At 45.3% G+C, this 19273-nt stretch overlaps 1 protein-coding gene across 2 annotated transcripts; it reads right to left on the bottom strand.

Moving 5' to 3' along the window:
- Positions 1 to 1207: 1207 nt before the first annotated feature.
- On the bottom strand, positions 1208 to 18749 carry LOC144145362 (monocarboxylate transporter 4-like). 2 transcript variants are annotated; one of them, XM_077676934.1, is made up of 4 exons: positions 18311 to 18749; positions 13892 to 14035; positions 11621 to 11923; positions 1208 to 1491 (listed from the first exon to the last, which is right to left on the bottom strand). In XM_077676934.1, the coding sequence occupies exons 1-4, from the start codon at positions 18531 to 18533 to the stop codon at positions 1319 to 1321; spliced, it is 843 nt and encodes a 280-aa protein (XP_077533060.1). In that variant the 5' UTR covers positions 18534 to 18749; the 3' UTR covers positions 1208 to 1318. The 2 variants fall into 2 exon arrangements, with proteins under 2 accessions (XP_077533060.1, XP_077533058.1); XM_077676932.1 differs by lacking the exon at positions 1208 to 1491 and adding an exon at positions 8071 to 9408 and having other exon boundaries at positions 10940 to 11923; positions 18311 to 18739.
- Positions 18750 to 19273: the final 524 nt, after the last annotated feature.

Here is a 19273-nt window from a genome sequence, read left to right on the forward strand (position 1 = left end):
CGCTACTACTTTCAAGGTCCCGGGAGCGCATAGGGCGGGTGCCGAACGACGAGAAAAACACTCGAGGCTAGCCAGACGCTGTTTGCGCCGAGATTCCGTAACTGATTAGGGCGCGTGTATACGACCACCACGAATTACCTCCTATTCTCACCTTCTACAGCCGCTTCATTCTAGCTTTGCCGTCCTTGTCCGAGATTCAGAGAAGGGAGAGGGGTGGGGGTGCTGTTGATTGACGACTCCCACTTGTTCTCTTGTCGGTACAGGCAGTCGAAATTCCGCAACAGTTGACGTGTATTGGGGCAAATAGGTTGCCATTGGAAATTGATTTTAAGTGGGAATAAAGAAACCCGTTTGGATTCGGAGGCGTCGAAGTGTTAAAGCGAAAATGCGAAAGAAAGATCGAGGGTTCGCTTTTGTGAGGAGCATCAATCAATAGGCGTCCTTTTTCGAGCGAAGCTGTTCAGAGCTTGGTTTTGAACAAAATTTCGTGAGTCCACCGGGTCGCGTCGACAAAGAATCGCACACGCGTGCTCCCGAGATAGTGTAAAATTCTCTGTAGCTCTCGATCTAAAGAAATATACCCAAATTGGCAGCAGCTAAGACGGCCACGTTATTACTCCGAATTTCATTTATTTGTCATTGATTATTTGTTAGTTCACAGTGAGTTTGCAAACGTTACGGAATTCCCATTTTCTGTCAATGCATGGGTGTCTACGGACGGAGTATGGCTACAGAAAACGGCTGTAACTCTTGTTTTATCGAAACTAGCTACGTCCAAAACAAAATGTATGAGAATAAATTTGGAATTAATTCCAAAGAAGTTATGTGTGTGTGCCTTTATTCAATCAGTGTAGTAAGTAACCATACAAAGCTCGCTATAGTTATTCACCAATACCGATTCCCTGGTTTTTCCCCGTCACAGTACTGGAGAGGCTGTAATTTTTTTTCGCCTGACATATGTGCTGTCGTGAGCGAGACAATAATAAAAAAATCGTTCTGAAATAAATAAGCAGTTCTATAAGTGATATTCACGTGTGTGGGTGATGCTCACGTAAAAGCTTCTATAATTTTTTTTTCTTTTCAGGATCCAGCTCACCCCTGCAACGGAACCCAAAACAAATTTTAGGTGCTTAACTAATGTGTCAAACACGTTTATACTAGGCTGTCGAACAAAACAAAAAAAAATTAAATAAAATCCCTCTTGGTTCACGTGGCTTCTGTCATTCTTTTCCGGCGATCACTTCCGTTTAGCAATATTACTGCCCGAAGAGGTTCACGAACTTGTTTGGGGAACCTCGTTTAAGAACCAAGGAACAAATCAGAATTGTGAGGTTTGCCGTCCGGAGCCTAGCTGGCAAGAAGGGAGAGAGAGAGAGAGTTTATTTAACAGCAGAAACAAACGTGTTCGTTGTCGATGTCTTGAGTCCGAAACACCTTTGGCCCACCGTCTTCGCCCCGTTCGCTGGCAGTGGCTGCGTGTCGGGGCAATTGCTGTAAATAGAAATCACTTTTTCACTGCTCATGTGAGAGCTTGGGGATAGTGGGAACATCTTGCCTTTGGCGTTTCAAGGCAATCTGAGAGAGTGTGAATGGGGCGAAGCTGTGCCTGTAGAGGAGGTCGTAGAGAGTGGGTCGGGTGGCGTAGAGAGGGTGAGATGAGGGTGGGAGTAAGGTCGAAATGCAGCTATTAGTGCACAATCAATTTGGAGGAGAGAGCTCGCTTATTAGGCGATGGCTTGTAAGATTAAGTTGCAGGTGTGGCCAATGGGTCTTGTGTGAATACGACGCTGGACCAAAGCTGCAGAGGTTATTTTTCCCGCCTCGGCGCAGCTCCGGCGTGAAATTGTGGCATCTTTTTCTAATTAAAACACCCTTTGCGTTAACCTTCGGACAGTCTTGGCTTCATTTCAACGTACTAAATCCCAATTTTGAGGTACTTGAAACAGGAAACAAAAGAGGAAAAAAATTGCGCCCACCTCCCCGCGATGGGAACCCTGTGTAGATGCGACGCATCGTGGGGTTCACTTGGTGTTTCCGTTGGATTGATTCTGAAATCGCGTGAAACGTATCGGGAACGCGTATGATTATTATGTTTTATGATTATTAGTATGTTTTATTGGCCAATCTTGGTCAATCTCTCTAAGTGGTATGCTTGGGGCTTCGCTGTCGCAACGACCTTTACTCCATCATTGTTGCTGTAAGTGGGAGCTTCTTTTCTTTTATTGCAAGTGTTACTCATTGCCCCATCATGCGTTGTATCAGTAGCTTCTTGACGTAGTTTGAATGAGTCAAGGATATAAGGCGCGTTCGTGCCTCCGGAGAAATAGAGAGAACTTTTTTAGTCACACAAATCCTATAGCGGTTGGCCTTGTCACGGGTACAGTCATAAACAAATAAAATGCCAACATGAAATAATGAACCAGAATACGCAAAATCGAAAAATGCTGATTGTGAAGGCCTAATAACGGCGCACCATTGGTATTGGCGGTGAGCGCGACCACGGGCGGCGCTGCGAAGCAGCGCCTCCGTGACGTTGGCTTGGGGATTCTCGAATTTGTCGTCTTCTTCCCTCGGGCTCGTTCTCCCTGCTGTTTCTTTGCGCTCCATTGACGTATGATGCTTGTCCGCACCAGATTTCGCGTGTGCGTAACTTTTAAAGGTGATAGTCTTTCTTGGGCTACTTAAACCCAGAAATTTTGGTCTGTCTGTATGTCTGTCTGTCTGTCCGCCTGTCTGTCTGTGACTCAATTCAGCCACCCGGCCAAAGCAAAACAATGCCGGCGCAATAGTCTTATATAGTCACAGCTAAATCTGCCCGTCTATGTCCGGTGTAATGTTCATACTTGTCAACATTGTTGAAGAAGAACAAGACATTACGCAAATATGAGACAACAAATCAATACAGAAGTGATATTTGCAGTGTTCCTTTACAACAAAATCAAACATGCTTGATTTTTGCGAAATTAAATACTTCATCAACTGCCGAAAAAGAATTCACTCCGCCGTCGCCTGCTGTCGCCCGCGCCACTATAGCTTCTGGCGCCATTTTAAGAAATCAACCGGCAAAAGTTTCCACTAGATATATGTTCCACGTTCTGCTTGCAACGCACGTGGAGTAGGGAAACGCGGTTCTATAAACGTTTAAGTAGGGCGCCTCGATTAACGCGCGTCTTCGCCGCACGGCAGCGATCGCATCGAGACACCTGGTTTGGAGCAGTGGAATGCGGGAAATTTAAAACGATTTAAGCAAACCTTTGGCGTCTTTACCTTGGGAGGAGCGCGACGCAAGAGGAACAACATGAGAGGTGAGCGGGAAAGCGAATGGAGGCATTTACTTCGCAAAACCCGATAAAGACTATCGTCTTTTGACGGCATTTGCAACGAAAGGAGCAGATACGCGGCCAATTTTTTTATTATTATAATAGACTTAAAATGGTATACACTAGCTCAAGGTGTGCTTTGAAGTTTAGTTTTCGATACCGCCTCGAAAGAAACATTGCCGCGACGCCCCATTCCTTGCGAAGGCGTTCCTATGCGGAGCGCAATGGCTAGGCGCCAGCACCTGTATTCAGCAATCTTTCGAACAAATGGAGCAGCCAGCTGCTAACAACCCAGAAGAGAGAAAATGCAAGACCACAGCACATTTCAGACCTTCGGGGCTGTCGGCTTTGGAAGAAGGCATTACGATTCCCGGTAATCTCATGTAAGGTAAAACAGTTTTTTCAATCTTGTCGAACGCTCGAAAGTATTGTATCACATCAGTTTACGTTGCCATGGCATGAAAGTATACCGGCGTGCGCTATGGGCCGCAAAAACTGTAGGTTGAGTTCTAAATATCCCACTATCTGTTTAGGTGCATGCTGGTTTTACCACGCTTCTAACCAGTACGGAGGCTTATTGAGCCAAACGAGTCACGTCTACGGCAAAAATACAGTAAAACTATGCTTGTTCAAACCTGCAGGAATATTTTGTTACATTTCCCACAGCCATATCTTCCAAATATTCAGACATGCGTGATAGTAAAGCTGCACTCAAGAGGAGGAGAAGCAAGAGGAGGAGGAGGACACACTATGTAGCAGTAAAATTGAGCTGGTTAGTGGGCGGGGTCCTCGGTATAGGACAAGAGAGCAAGAGTAGTTTTCTTCAATTTATAGAATGCCATCTCTCGTAGGCCAGGGTTTGTTTTTGGCGCCTGGGAGGGTTGGAAAACAATAAAGAGCTGCATGAACATATTCATCGGTTTTGATTCTTGTTATACTGGAAAACGGCACGTATGCTATTTACTGCGTTCGTTAACGAGTATATCAAGTCTTCAACACCGTAGTTATGTCATAACCGTTCGAGTTGAGCGTCAGTTTGTTATGCTAACGATGGTGATGATAGAAATTCGGAGCACGAAAGTCACCTTTGAGTACACTAGACTACACTGTCAAAGGCGCGATGGAGGTAGAGTAGCACACGCCTTCTCATTGTATTTGCATGTTAATACACAACGCACGCGGCAGATATGCCAATTCTTGCAGGCCGCCATAACGAAAGCCAATATGTAAAGAAGGGATTGTATGCCATGCAGCGTGAATAAAATATACCCACGATCCTTGCGAGTTTCCCACACATCCCCAAACTTCTCAGTTAGGCGTTTTTGACGATACAGAAATATTAATGCATTGGGCACAGAAAAAAAAAGTTCATTTGATACAAGTCAACAACAACAAAAGACGGCCGCTTCATTTCCTGCTGTGCGATGTGCGTGTGTGGGCCCGCTGCTTGGTGTGCAGCAGCATTAGACTGTTGAGTCTTCATAACAGCATCTCAAAAATACTGTAGGGTTGACTACTACTCAATGATTAGAATGACTAGAATGACTAGAATGACTAGAACTACTGAATGACTAGAAATACGGTTTTTAATGCACTAAAGCATCAAAGCGGGCGATTTATAGCACATGCACTGCTGCCTCTCACAAGCTAAGCGTAGCAGACGACAGCGGCGCGGGTCCCTAAGCCGAAGTCAGAAACAGGGGGCGCCACTCAAACATCTCACCGCCAATATCAGAAAACCCGCATTTCCCAACTTTGTTGCCGTAATTAGGCTACGCGACCGTTTCAGTTGCATCCGAAGACATCACGCTGTTTTATTTTTGTTTTTTAATGGCTATACTGGTAAGCCCAGCTCTGAGCGACATGACTACTCGTGTGGCGATGAACTCGGCGCCTCCCGGAGTGAGAAAACCAAAGGGAAAACAAAATGGTACGTGAAACACCGAGAAAAAAAAAAGCACAGACCGTAAGCATACCCTCACTTTTCCTGTCCCATGGTTCGCTCTACTTTCCATGAACCGTTCAAAAGCATCCGGTGCGAAAGAACGCGTTTCGCAAAGCAGGAGAGGAAAGTGAACTAGAGCGCGATTTCACGTGCCTGGGCATTGACGCGTGGCTCGAACAAGACCCGCTCGTCAGTCAAAACGTTGTCAGCCGACCGCACCACGACGCCACAAAAAAAAAAAAAAAAAAAATCACGCATCTCCATTAAGTGAATCATGACAAGTGGGCGATTGACTGGGGATCGTTCGTACCATAAATCACCCATGGCATTGCCCACTCGCGCATGTAAATGAGTGACAACGCGTCTGTACAGTATATACAATTCCAATCCAATCCAACCGGATACAATTCAATTGAATCCAATCCAATCCGATCCAAATACAATCCAATCCAATCCAGTTCAATGCTCCTCGCGCATGCAAACACCGTGTACACGGACGCCAAGGGACGAGCCACAGAAAAAGCGATGTCTTAAGGTGCTTCGCCCCTAAAACAACGTTTTGCCTAAACAGCCTGAAACAAGGCTGTACACGACTTTCCTTCTTCTCGCCCCAACGTTACAGTTACTCCAGACAGTACGATGGTATTGTGGTGTTTCCGAGGCCTCAAATCAAATAAAGTTAGATGACTCACGCAATGAAGCTACGTTTGTCAAGGAATGCGACTTATCTGGTTAGCAGAAATAGCGGGGCTGATGTAAATGCAGCGACTCGGGAAGGTAGTCATCGTAAAGTGAAAGCTGGCTGGTATGGAAAGCCGGATGATTTTTGCATGCCCCGAGGTCAGAAAGCAACGGCTTGTCGTATGCTCTTCCTGAGCCTTGAACTGGTCGTCCCATCGTAAAGTTTAATACCTCAAAATAATTAACTTGGGACCTAATAAACTCTTCTCCATATAGCGCATACCCCTTCATAATAGAAAAAAAATGCTGCCCGTACAGAAAGGCCAGATAACTTCCGTTCGTCTGGAACCTACCAAAATCTTCTCTGAAACGTGATGACTGAGCACTGCGCGAACGTTGACGTTTCATTCTAACTGTGTGAGAAAATTTTGTAGGACACATAATTACATTCCAGAAATTAACCAGGGAAACAGTGCATTGTTTTGAAAAGGTGAACATTATGCGTTTTTTTACGTGCACTGAGAGGTTCCTGAACAGTTCCACCGGACAATTGTACTTTTGGGAACAAACGTGTAAGCGACGACTGCAAAACGTCTCTCCTAGACTGCGTGATGGCGGAACGGTGGCGGAGTGCCTTAAAAGAATATCAAGGGCACTTGGCCACTAGGAAATGGAGAAATGAACCCCGATAGCTTGAACCACATCTCAGATTGTTTGACGGGGATAAAGTGATATAGAGCGGCGCTGGGACTGGCCCTTTAAGCTACGGAGAATGTATGGCGGGATAGGTGTTGACACACTAAACTGTATCCCTACCAATAAGTTCAGAGATTAAGGGTATGCGAGCAACGGCTCGATTTGAATCTATTAGCGAAACTACAGGACGTCGTCGCGAACGACTTCACCTTATACCCGCGGTACGACATCCCTTTATTTGCTCTTATGGCGAGCGGTTGGTATACACCAAGCTCATAGGTGTCAGCTTCTGCAAGCTGAGAGTTCAACAAGCAAGCAAAAACTTCAGAGCGGAATCCTATGCAAGACGAGAAAAAAATCTAACAAACAATATTTAGAAATTGCCTGTATACAAATCGAAGGGGGTATTGTAGGGTCTTGTTGATGCTGGCGCGTAACTCCAGGTTCAGGCCGGAAGATGAGGTGCTGGCGTTACCGTGTTGATTTTTTGCGTTCTTCAATTCACATGAGCGTTCGGTGTCAGACTAAGGCTAAAAATATATATATTCTAATTTTTATTGCCATACCGCAAGCCTAACTTTTTCGTTAGTGATAAGGTTACTGAAGAGCTGGAACCCCAAACCACGATGAACTGCTACCAACGGTTACAATTCGAGCTGGAACCATGGCCTATTTCTTTGTGTCTGATTCCTCTTTTTATCGAGAACCATGAGGCCGGCTGAGTTACATTAGCAAGAAATGATCTCTGGGAGCATTGCTGAAGGCATGGGAAGCGTAACACACTCATTACGTAAAATTTGCTCGCCTTGAAGTCATTAAATTGCATCGTTCCGAATAAGGGTGAGCCCATATGAGTATGGCTAGAATAAATTTATTTCCTCGGGCCTCACGAGCCTTAGTGAATTCAATTTAAATCTAACGTGTTCCACTGCTCAAAGTAGGGTGCCTGGATGCCAGCGCTGCCGTACGGCGGAGACGCGCATGAATCCAGGCACCCTACTACAACGTTTATAAAACCACCTCCCCCACTCCACGAACGTTCCAAGCGGAACATTGAACCAATCTAGTGGAATCTTTCGTTGCTGTTGCCGGTGTATTTTTTAAATGCCGCCAGGTAGCCCGGGCAACATCACGCGACGGTTTTCTGCAGTTGATGTAGTATTTCATTTGCTATCGCAAAAATGAAGCATCGGTGAATTTTTTAATAAAGGGACACTGCACGTGTCTGTCGTGTATTAATTTTCTGCCATAGTTACGTAATGTCTCGTAACTCTTGTTCCTGTTCAACCATGTTGACAAGTATAATCATTAACACCAGACCTTGACATTTAGATTTGGTTGTGTGTATATAAGACTATTGCGCAGTTTCTGTTTCAATTTGGGCGGGCGGCTGAATCAAGTCACAGGCAAACAGACATACAGACAGACCAAAATTACTGCGTTTAAGTAGCCCAAGAATGACTATCGTCTTTAAAACACGCAGTTCCTGCGGTTAACCAGGAAGGAGGTAAAACAAGTTGCAAGGATGGCTGGTACTCCTGGAAATCCACAAGCCTTCAAAGCACTAGGCACAAGGTGTGAGCCCAGCGCGGAAAGAACAAGCACAAATCACTGAACACACTCTTTCTTCCGTCGGTGGGATGACTCTCCATATTTACAGAATTGTACGCAAGTCAGTCCACAAAAAATGACTACCACCGGCTGCAGGTCATTAAGTGGTTGGGGAACCTCTGTGTCGCATTCTCGCAGCGGTAAAGGCCGCCGATGAAGACCACTGGTTCATCTTCGTTAATCGAAATATTGTCGGTCGTCGAAAAGCGGTGATGAGGGCGAGCGTAACACATCGCTTCGCCTGTTTCTTCTAGTGGATGCATCAGGAGTTGTTGCCACCTTAGTGTCTTTTCACTCCCAAGTATCAACGTCTGCTGGCTTTACACGTCACTGGGGAAGCTCGGTGATCGCTTTGTCTTGTTTCATACCATACGTTTATTTATCAAGAGCGTTTTGTTTTATAGATATCTCCGCGTGGAAAGGTTGAGGCCACGACCGCGACGAACCGCGACGAACGAGCACCAGAGCAACCACAATTCTTCGCCTTTGAAACGGGACACTCCGAATCTTGTCATAAGTGCGTGACACACGCCTCTTGACAATCGCCATTGTTCTGATCTTCTGCAGAGATCACATCCAGAACCTGGGAGACAACTTTATCGTCGTCAGATATATTGTGCGTATTTTGATGTTGTTCCTCAGCAACCGGTTCTCGCTCATTGCAGGAGGTATTCTCAGTACTAGATTCTTTGGATGGCGATAGTTCCCCCTCACACACCCCATTTGTGCCTTGTGAAGGGATGTTTTCTTCTCTTGGAGCAACTGGGCTTTTGACGGGAGCCAGTGGTGATGCTAGTTCCAGATTCGTTGATGTTGATGGTGGTACAGCAGGAATTGCACACGGCTGTTTCTGAGCGATTGTTTCGCGTATTGGAATTTCGGGGGTTGCTTGGTTTCCCGTAGGAATCGCAGCTGGCTGTTCCGGAGAAGTATCTTTACATTTAGGATTATTTGGTTTTGATTGGCTTTCTGGTGCAACTCCCGCTGAAGCGTCCGAAGATACTTTGTCGTTTGTACTGACATTAGAGGTTAACGCCGAGGATCTTCGCCAGCTTGCAATGAGCTTTCCGGTCCACACTACAATGAATACAAGGTTAATTCCAGCCAGCAGGTGAAGAAGGCCAACGTAGTTACCAAGGTTGTCTCTGTAATATCCTGCAACACAGAAAAGACAGAAACGTTGACGTAAATTCGGTGATAAGGCTTTAAGAAGAGCATTGAGAAACCTAATCGCAACCCCTAAAATACACCGTGAAAATAATGCATACTGAAATATCTAACCTACGAAGGAGAGTCTTGAAAGAGGCATCAATCTACTTTACGTTTGTCTACAAATTGCCTAGGTAAGTGCCTGATTAGCAATTCCGACTTAAAGTATCGACTTGTGGCTTTGAATCACTCGAAAATTTCACTGGAGTTCAGAACGCCCACGGACTTATGAAGCGTTTTTTTTTCGAAATGGGCCATATCCACCTAGAGCGAATTTGAAAAAAGAGCGGAAGTTTGTTACCGTGCCTGAATGCAACGCTGTCGAAGCTATTGTATATATTTTGCATGTCAGCTAGGGGAGTTTGTGGCCACAAGAACGTAAAAATTATGCAGTGAATTTGAGCAATATTGGGGTGATAAGTTTTGGTCTGGATCAGATTGAATTAAAACATTAAAATTGATGCAGCATGATCATGAAACATTATTTAAATTTATTGTAAATAATAATGAGGTGGAATTTTTTAGGAAGAGGCATTAAACATAGGCTACAAGGCATCATAAACCGTACATAAAGAGAAGATGAGTCCTTTGGCACCATTAGCAGCTATTTTGGAATTATGCCGTAGCCGAACTTTCTTGGGAATGCCTGAAGGCACTAATGAAGTAAGCAAGCTCTTCACTGTCTTGCCATGAATTTCCAAAACGCTTCACAAGAAGGCTACTCATATGTTCTTCACTTTAATGGAGTGACCCTCAGATTGGGGGGGGGGGGTGAGATTTATTAGGGCTTGAAAGCAGCGGGTATTTAGTTAAGCACTCAAAAGATAAATATAAGAGTAAAACAATAAACATAATCAGGCTTGCTCGGTAGGGACGGGGGAGATAAAATGATTGGTTCACATCTCTTAGTTTCGTTCTGTACACTTCTTATTCCGTTCACTATGTCATCGACGTCTGGCGAGATATCTTTCAACGATCCCTTACTTGCCCGCTGAAGTCATAAAAAACCAGCTCCGAAAAGTAAAAAAAAAACACCTACGAAACAGTTAAAGCAGTCAAGCCAAAAGTGAACGGCCATTGGCGAATGGATTTGGTTCATTTTGACCCGCGAAACAGCTGATCTGGCTCATTTTCCATGCGAACTACGATCTGCATACACGTTTGCAGCGTGTTATCCGACCTATTTTCTTGGCACCTCTTTTTTAAGAAAAAAATTGCCAAAATTTTTCTTGTCACTGCAGTTTTAGCTGGCTTAGTTTCGGTTTGTGGACCTTGCCCATTACTAAAAAACAAACGCCTAATATAACGCTAATATTCCGTCATACCAAAGGGATGCGACATGGTTGAAGTGGCTCGACGGGTTGTTGCTTTTTTGAGCCATTCAACTTTAACTTACACGCTCCACGTAAACCGGGTGGCGGTAGCTATATAATAAAGGTAGACAAAAAATGCCTACGCTATGCGGAGCAGGACTTACCGATGAGGGGGGGACGAGAAAGAAGACAGGCACCCACGCAGAAGGAGAGGCCTCCCATCATCATCGGCAGACTTCCAATGCCAAAGTCCTTGACAAGAGCAGGCGCCTGGAGGGCCATCCTCGAGCCACAAGTGCTTCCGAAGATACCAGCGGCAATGATCATCGTCGGCAGTGTCTCAGCCCACGCAAGCCATTCGCACGCGGCGCCTTGCAATATGTAGCCAAGGAGCATCACTGATTCCAGCGACAACAGACGCGAGTCGATGGCGAGGCCGCTGAATGCCCTGAACACTATGTCACCGACAGCGAAGGCCTGCAGAATATACACCGAACTGGAGGGATCTAAACCCCTGTCTTTGGCTAAATCGGCAGGTATCATAACAAATACCCCCATGATGAAAATCACAGCCGAGAAAGATAATGCGTGAACAAGAAAGCGCAACGTAAGAAACTGCTTTGTTGTCCTGTTCAACCGAAACAGTCGCACTTTCTTTTTAATTTCCGTTGACTGAGCAGGATCCTTTAGGATGGTCAGCAGCGTGTGGTTGTTGTTCCGCTCAACTACACCGCAAGGGATTGGAGCCCCATTAAGGCCAGACTGCAGCCTTGACTTACAGCCATCTTTTTTACCCGGAATTATCTCAGTGTTGTTTGGAACTGATGGTTCAAGGGGTGGCCCACCTGCTTTTGTTTGATTCTGTACAGGTGTTTCCTTTTTCTGTGAGGGTTTGGCCGCCTTTTTTAGCCACTCCGGGCTCCTCAAGGGTATGGCAGCAGGAAACGCATTTAGAAGAACTGCGCCGTAGAGAAGAAATGCTCCTCGGATGCCGTACGTCGTACGGAAGTACTCTACAAGGGGTGACAGGGCTGCAGTGTTCAGGCCGGAGGCTGTGAAGAGCAGGCTGCAAGCAGTTGTCCTTCGCTTCTCAAAGTGCTGGGCAACTAAGACGTTCGTGGCAACGTACAGCCCGGACATCGCTATGCCTGCGAGAGAAAGAGAGAGATAATTCACTTAATGTTATCTGCATTAGGGTTAATGTAGTCAAACAGGTTCTATACACATAAGTTATTTTCAATGAATCAGGGAAAAAGCATCGATGACACTCCCATGAAGGTAAGAGCGGTGAAGAGCGTAATGTAGTGATCTTCAACGCGCGCACAAATCGCGACACACAGGTGTTCTCGATTTTAGCTTGCACCAGGAACTTTCCAACCGCTTTGGCCTTAAAAATCACGCAAATCGGCCTGGAATCCGCCGAGCCATACTGCAGCATCCTAGATTGCATTCTGGTAAAGTAGGTAGACAACGCCTACCCCTCACTTCACTGTTTCTTTAACAAAATAAACTGACGTACAATGACAAAGAAATCCATGATGGAGCAACTCAACTGGAACATTTATCAATGCAATTCTCAAGGAACTTCGAAAACAAACAAGCTTGCTGTTTAATATATTGATGGCTACGCTTTAAGAAATTGCTGCAAATGGACTTCGCCGTAGCGTTCACAAACTGCCAGTCAGCGTGAGCAAATATGCGACATTGGCGAATGACGAAGCCCAGCCTGCAATTGCACCAAAAAACTGAATCTCCACTGGGACAACAGCGCGAACGCACGCCTTGCGCTATTGAGCTGTTGTTGAGTGCAGATTCAATTTTTCCCAGTAATCGCATGCTTGGCTTCGTCATTCGCCCATGTCGCACATTTGGTCATGCTGATTGGCAGTTTCGGGGCGTTGTGGGGAAGTCCACCTGCGGTGATTTCTTAGAGTGTAGACCGTTATCTGGAAATCTTTGCATCACTTTCTGAACATTTTATTGTGTGTGTTTACAGCGGTTTCATAACTTGAGTGGCTAATCAGGAATACGGCGTACCAATAGTGAAAAATATAAAAGAACGCACAATGCAGGTGCAAATAAATTTGAGGAAAACTCACTTTGTGCCCCTAAGCCTTCGTCTTGGCAGTGATAATCCACGCCAAACTAATTCAGAATGTCTTTTCTAAGCTTAGAAAAGTGGCAGTCTACCTCCTCAGCATAATGAGATTTGAACTACTGCCTATTACCAAACAATCGTTCACGTGCGGTCATGTAGTGTCCCCTAGATTCAGCCTTTGCATTGCTCCCTTTTCGTGCTGCTGTGGGAAATGGTAGTCTTGTGAACTCCCTGCAGCTGAGGAGTGAGGGAGGGAACTTGGCTCACAACGTTTATGTTTTACCATTGCTAGGCATATTTCATGAGATAAGACTCGTGTGTTTTCGCAAAGCCTATGGGTCCGGTGAAGAGGGAACCACTTTCATCGACGGCGTTAAGAAGAGGTCGTATTAGCTCGGTTCATTTTAAAAGTTGTCTAGCTCTCGCTCAGTGTTTGTTCAAACTGTGGCTCTGTGTAGTTTCGCCAACCTTATGTTTAAAGCGCAGTACGTCACCTCCCTACCGCTGTTGAAACCATGAATTGTGTGGCACCTTACCCTTCCACTAGGGTCCTGCTAGACGCTGCTATTGCGTCTCTAGAACTTTCAATGGTATACCTGTACAACTGTTTTCAGTACAATAAAAAATGACTTAAAAACAACCTAAGTCAACTTTTATTTTTCGGAAAATTTATTTTAAAATAACTTGTACTTACATTTCCCGCCCTTTTCCCTTTTGCCTAATACTGAACATTGCAATGTATAACTTTCGTTTATTTTTAGCATAAAAGTGCACTGCGTTTCGAAAACATTCGTACCTGATACTATTTCACGGGATCTTCTCGCATATCTATGTATCTATGTGCCATTTTCAGTTCTCACGGCCAAGTCCGGCAAGCTTTACCTGGTTTTGACGGCGCGTTACGAGATGCGCTGGGCGCATTTTGCGGCAATAAGTTATCATCATTATTATTATTGCTACAGCACTGCTGCTTCCACACAGGTAAATACGGAAGAAATACGACGAAGTTAACTTTTACCATGAAGAATGCCGAAGACGATGGTAATGAACACGACGTTCGGTGCCAGGTAACACGCGCACACTGTAGCCCCGGTTACCAGAGAGCAGGTTAGCAGGACTGGTCTACACGAGAAACGCCTGCACAGGACGCCTACGATGGGACCTGCGGTGAAAAATAGAGCGCACAGGCAGCAGGGTTAGGAGCTTTTGTCAGCAGATATTTCCCGATCAACCCTAGAATTCCCTCCCCACCTTAACGCACTCCTCACTTAGGCTGACATTCAAACAAAAACGAGCGACTCCTTTTTTAACTCTGAGGTATTTTGACCAGCCGTTTTGGCTAGTAGCTAATACATTCTCCAGCAATGCGCAAAGAGACACTGTGATTCGGAAACATGACCGTGGCGCCATTATTTCTGGTGGATGCGAGACATATAGTTGCCGAAGTGGGTACTTCGTTGAAGTTCGAACAGGCTTATACGGGGTCTGAACCAGAAGGTCCAAAAGTTATATGAGTTGTAAATGAGCCTTTACAATGCAATTTATTTTTTATTTTTTATTTTATTTATTTATTCAATACTGCAGGCTTGACAGCCCAAGCAGGAGTGGACAAGAAACTACAAAATACAATACTTGAGTCACAATCGCAAGGAACAATACAAGGTATAAAGATAAAAACAAAACAAACAAAAAAAAAACATACAGGAAAGAACAATGCATTTAACAAGGGTAAGGCATCAGCTCAGCACAGTGGCATTTGGGTTAAAATAAGCTTCGAGGGATTCAACAGTAGAAAGTGCAGAAACGGGTAACGAGTAACGGGTAATTACTTGTTATACGAGTTTCCTGAGTGGTCTTTTGCAATTATTGCACCAAATTCTATTTTATAGCATTGTCTAACGAAAAAAAAAAACATCTGTACAAGACAAATCAGACATATAGCCAGCCTACGAAACCCTGTTACCGTGAAATATACCACGACAGACAATAGTTTCAGTCAGGAGACCTGGCCGGTGTTTTAGCTGCGTGTGGTTGTTGTAAACAGAAGCGAGTATCAGGTCTCGCCCCTAACAGCTGGGGGAATAGCGCGTGATGTGTCAAAGGAGTCCGGTGTCAGACCCCCGCTGCAACTTCGCCCTCCACCGAGAGGCGTAAAGTGAAAAGAGGAGACCCGACACCGGATGACGACACGGCGGATAAGCATGGATACTCCACGGTGCAGTCGTCATCATGTAGGCAGCTTGTAAGTGCAGGGCAGATAGGTGGCCTGAAGCAGCAACGGTTGGCTGGAGAACGGGTACGGAACTTCGTCGTCGACTATAGGAATGTCGGCGCAAATGCAAGCGATGCGTGCAGAGCGGATAAATGACAGAGGAGGCAGCTAGAAAGTGGCGCTATCTTTTGGTGCTGGTAGCGAAACAAACATCAAGTGAAATTGACGTGCTCATACTTTCTTTGATGTTATTCATTTCAGGCCGTCTTTTTTTTTTTCTTTTTTCTGGGGGCGGGGGGGGAGGGGGAGCTCCACAAGGGTACTTTGAAGAATACTTTCAAGATTATGATCTAGTAGGTCTCTGTAAACAGTCGTCCAAAAATTATGAAATTAAGCACGAAATAAATCGACCATCGAATATCAGGTAATCACCCTTAAAACGCGTGTTGCGACGTTTTAGGTATTTTTCTCCTTGCAGCAATTAATGCTGTTCTGGGAGCTTTACGCGCGGAAGATACGCGTAAGCTATGGAGCGCACCGTAGTGGAGTGTTGCTCGTTAATTTCGATAGCCTGAGGATTTTAACGATTCGAAATGCGGGTACGTGGAGCTGTAAAGGATTTCTTTGTTTTGTGTGTGTGGTCACGTGTGCGTGCGTGTGGCTTTGGCATGCGAGCTATCGGCGTAGCAATCAAGGTCCATTCCCGGACGCGCAGGATAGTATTAATGGGGGGCGCTGATTACGGACACGTATTCCTTTGCCGAAACCTCCAGCTTTTACAACCAAGACATTTCAAAATCGACATTTGTAATTTGTCCCAGGCTGTTAAAGGAAATGAGGCATCGTAGTCGAGGGCGCACGCAGAATTGCGTCGCGAAATGTTTGCGGAAATTAAGGAGCTCTATAATCTTGTCACGTATCGAACATTTAGCGAAACTGCTTCCTGGTGCAGTGTGGTAAGCAATTGGGCTAGTTTGTTTTGCATGTTCTTAGACTGCACGAATTGCCTTCCTTGGAACCAAAAGCGCAGTACATCAACATGTTTCCTTCTAGCTTTAAAAGTGCGTCAGAAGCAAGTTTCCGAATTCAATGCAGCTCATCTCAAGGCAGGATGAATGAATGAATAAATGTATTGTCAAAGAAAAGGAAAGGAAAGTCCACCAGCAGGCGTAAATTGTCACACCGGAAAGCCTGCTGGTGTGGGGGTTAGGGCATAGGATGGCAGATTCATACAGAGGAGAGACAGGGGATAGAGGTGACATATATGCCCCTCTCTCCCCTGTCTTCTGTAAAAAGGCAGGATAGTGTGCACATAAGACCAGTTCGCCAAGCATAAAAGTATCCTGTAGTTGGTACCTTTTGAAACTGCGAAACTACTACTACTTTCCCTACATTCCAAAAAAATAAAATAAAGTACCATCCCTGTCTAAAGAAAGTTCAGAGAAGCGCAAAAGTCAAAAGTGCGCCAAAACCTTCGCTAAAAGTGTGTCTAATCGATCGTCAAGCCTTCAAAAACCGAAATCACGAACGAGGAACGAACCGATGCGATGATATTTCGTGCAATAAGTAAACGCATATACAAACGACCTAAATGTATACCGATACGGGGTCTATGAGATAAAAGCATACTTTTGTACTCCTTCACTATGATAGATGCGGGTATTGTGTTATCTAGAACCGTTTCTTCTCCGCGATTTTAAACTAACCGTCTCGGCGCAACGGGAGCCTGGTTTCACGCACGCGCAGTGTGTCCAGAGACCTTATCAGAGCTTTTTGATCGAACAACGGATCTACGGGAAAATGCATTACTTTTTTGGGAGAATTTCGTCGGTACCACGAAGAGAGCTTTCGCTTTAATATTGCGAAGTTTATTCCTTTTTCAAAGGAGGTGGTAAATATGCGTATTGGGGTGCACATACGATTTTACACGGCTAAATTAGAGCAAAAAATGTGGGAAGAGACGAGGTGTATAACGTCCCCTCTCGTTATTTAAACACCTTTCACCTGTTACTTCGGTTGTTTTTTCTGATTTATTTTTTCCTTTAAGTGATCCTTAGATTACAATAGAATATGTTCATTTTTTTCTAAAGCTCGATGCACTTTCACGGCTTGTTGCTTGAAATATTTATGGCGGTCGGGGCTTTCCAATAATGCTCAGCTTGTGAGTCGGTTCACCTTTGATTCTTTTTTTACGCCAACGTTTGCTTTTCTTAGCTTGGTCATGTGTCTATAATGTTTTTGGGATATTCGGTCTTCAATGAACAAAATCAGGATAAATGCGTAGCTTACTGCAATATTCCACTTTAATACCAGATGGCGAACTTTCAGTTATTTAGAGCGTACACTTGGTTATTAAGGTAAAGAGCGCCAGCTGCAGGCTGTACCGGAATTTGGTGCACGTACAGGTTTTATGTTCTGCATACAAGGACGACTGAGCGTACGGGTTCCCTTCCATTGAATTATAGATGTTGAAGATGCGCTGACACCGATAGGTTGTGCTATTTTTGGTGGACTCTATTTATTTCGTTAGATATCCATCCAAGCATCGAGGAACTTCAAAGACCACTCAATTCACAAAAGAAGGGACGCCTCGTTTAGACATTTTTAAAGCATATATGCGGAGGTTTCAACTTCTTTTGATTGAAACGAAACCAATGTGTATTTTTACTTAAAATATTACAGTCCCTCTGGGTTGTGTACTTGTGTTTTGTCTTAAATGTGCCCAAGGTTCCCTACGCGCTAAACTATGTTGACATGTATAAACCGTATCACCGGTTCTAGTACTTCAGTACGTAGTTCGCCTCTTCGTACTTCTTAATACACACAATTCTAGCAGATGTATTTTGTGCAACTGTTTGGTCCCGGTCATATAAAGTCGGCTTCAAAAAAGCAACGCGAAAACTAATGCCGTTAAACCCGCAGTGGTTCGCCAAAATATGCTAGCCAAAACTGTAACACGAAAAGCAGCCCAGCCCGCAACGTCATTTCTGAAGACCTAGTTCATTCTATAACTTCCAATGTTCCTAAGCATGGAAGCACATTTTGCGTGAAAGGTTTCTTAGTACTCGTAACAGTAAACCAGTTGACAAGAGCAAGTTTCCATTACACGTTTCAAACTGATTATTCCTGAACTTCTGTAACGACAATCTTCAGGAGTTCCCCGCCCGCCACAATGATGCAAACTGAAGTTCGAAATCATCTAATGCACACGAGACGCCTGCTTACCTCCGAGTAGTAGCATGGTTCCAGCGAGAGACACCGGCCACGACGCCTCCTCTCTGTTCACGCCGAACGTCTCGATGATGCCGTAGAAAAAAATTCCGGCTATTCGGGTCGTTGCCGTGCCCATGAAGAGCACGACTCCGCAGAAGCACGCGGTTATCCAGCTCCATCGTGAATCGACACCGAAGTTTGGGTCGTCTTTGAGCGAATGCACACTTTTTGTCATGGTAATATCCACGGGCGACCTCCGTGCAAAGTCAGCGACGGACACAATCGCTCGTTCGCTTCTCGATGAGAAATATCCCCACGATGTGCATCACATTATTGCGTGATCTTTGCGCGCGTGCAGCCAGTATCATCTCTGGCGGCGGCGCGTTTTTCCTGGCATCGCGGTCGGACCGGTTCCGCCAGACTTGCCTCCCCTCCGCCCATCAGACGTTTCTATGTTTGTCAATACGGAGTGGAGGGCACCCTGTGACGTGGTCGGGGAGAGAGAACCAGACCTGTTGTGACGTCGAAAGGGGGCGAACAAACGGCCTCGCGGAGAGAGGGATAACCTTGAAAACATGATCATCCTAAGCGGGAGGGTATGTCTTATCACAGGGTCTCTGGCTGTTCTCTTGAACTCAATAAGGCGCCTATCAGTATCTGCCGTCTGATTAAGGGCGCCATTGTTGCCGAGTGGCTCTCTGGTAGAACTATCGTGGTTTGTTCCAGTGATTCGGCTTGATAAAAAGAAAGAAGCTGCGGAGAGGGCATTCTGCTAAGCTTGGAGTACACTTGCAGTACATCAGCATTCAGCTCGACGTTGGGGTATGGGAACATACAAGGAGAGAATAGGATAGTGCGGGAAAGAAGTAAGGGGAGTTATTACTGTGGTAGAGTCCATTGCGCACATCCCACACAAGTGGCTGGCGTCGCGCTGCGTCCGGCAGATGAGTCTCGAAGGGAACGGTGAAGCGAGCG

Source organism: Haemaphysalis longicornis, unplaced genomic scaffold (genome assembly GCF_048455015.1).
Source record: "Haemaphysalis longicornis isolate Haplotype H1 unplaced genomic scaffold, Haemaphysalis longicornis Haplotype H1 scaffold_7, whole genome shotgun sequence".
In the NCBI taxonomy this organism is placed as follows: Eukaryota; Metazoa; Arthropoda; class Arachnida; order Ixodida; family Ixodidae; genus Haemaphysalis; species Haemaphysalis longicornis.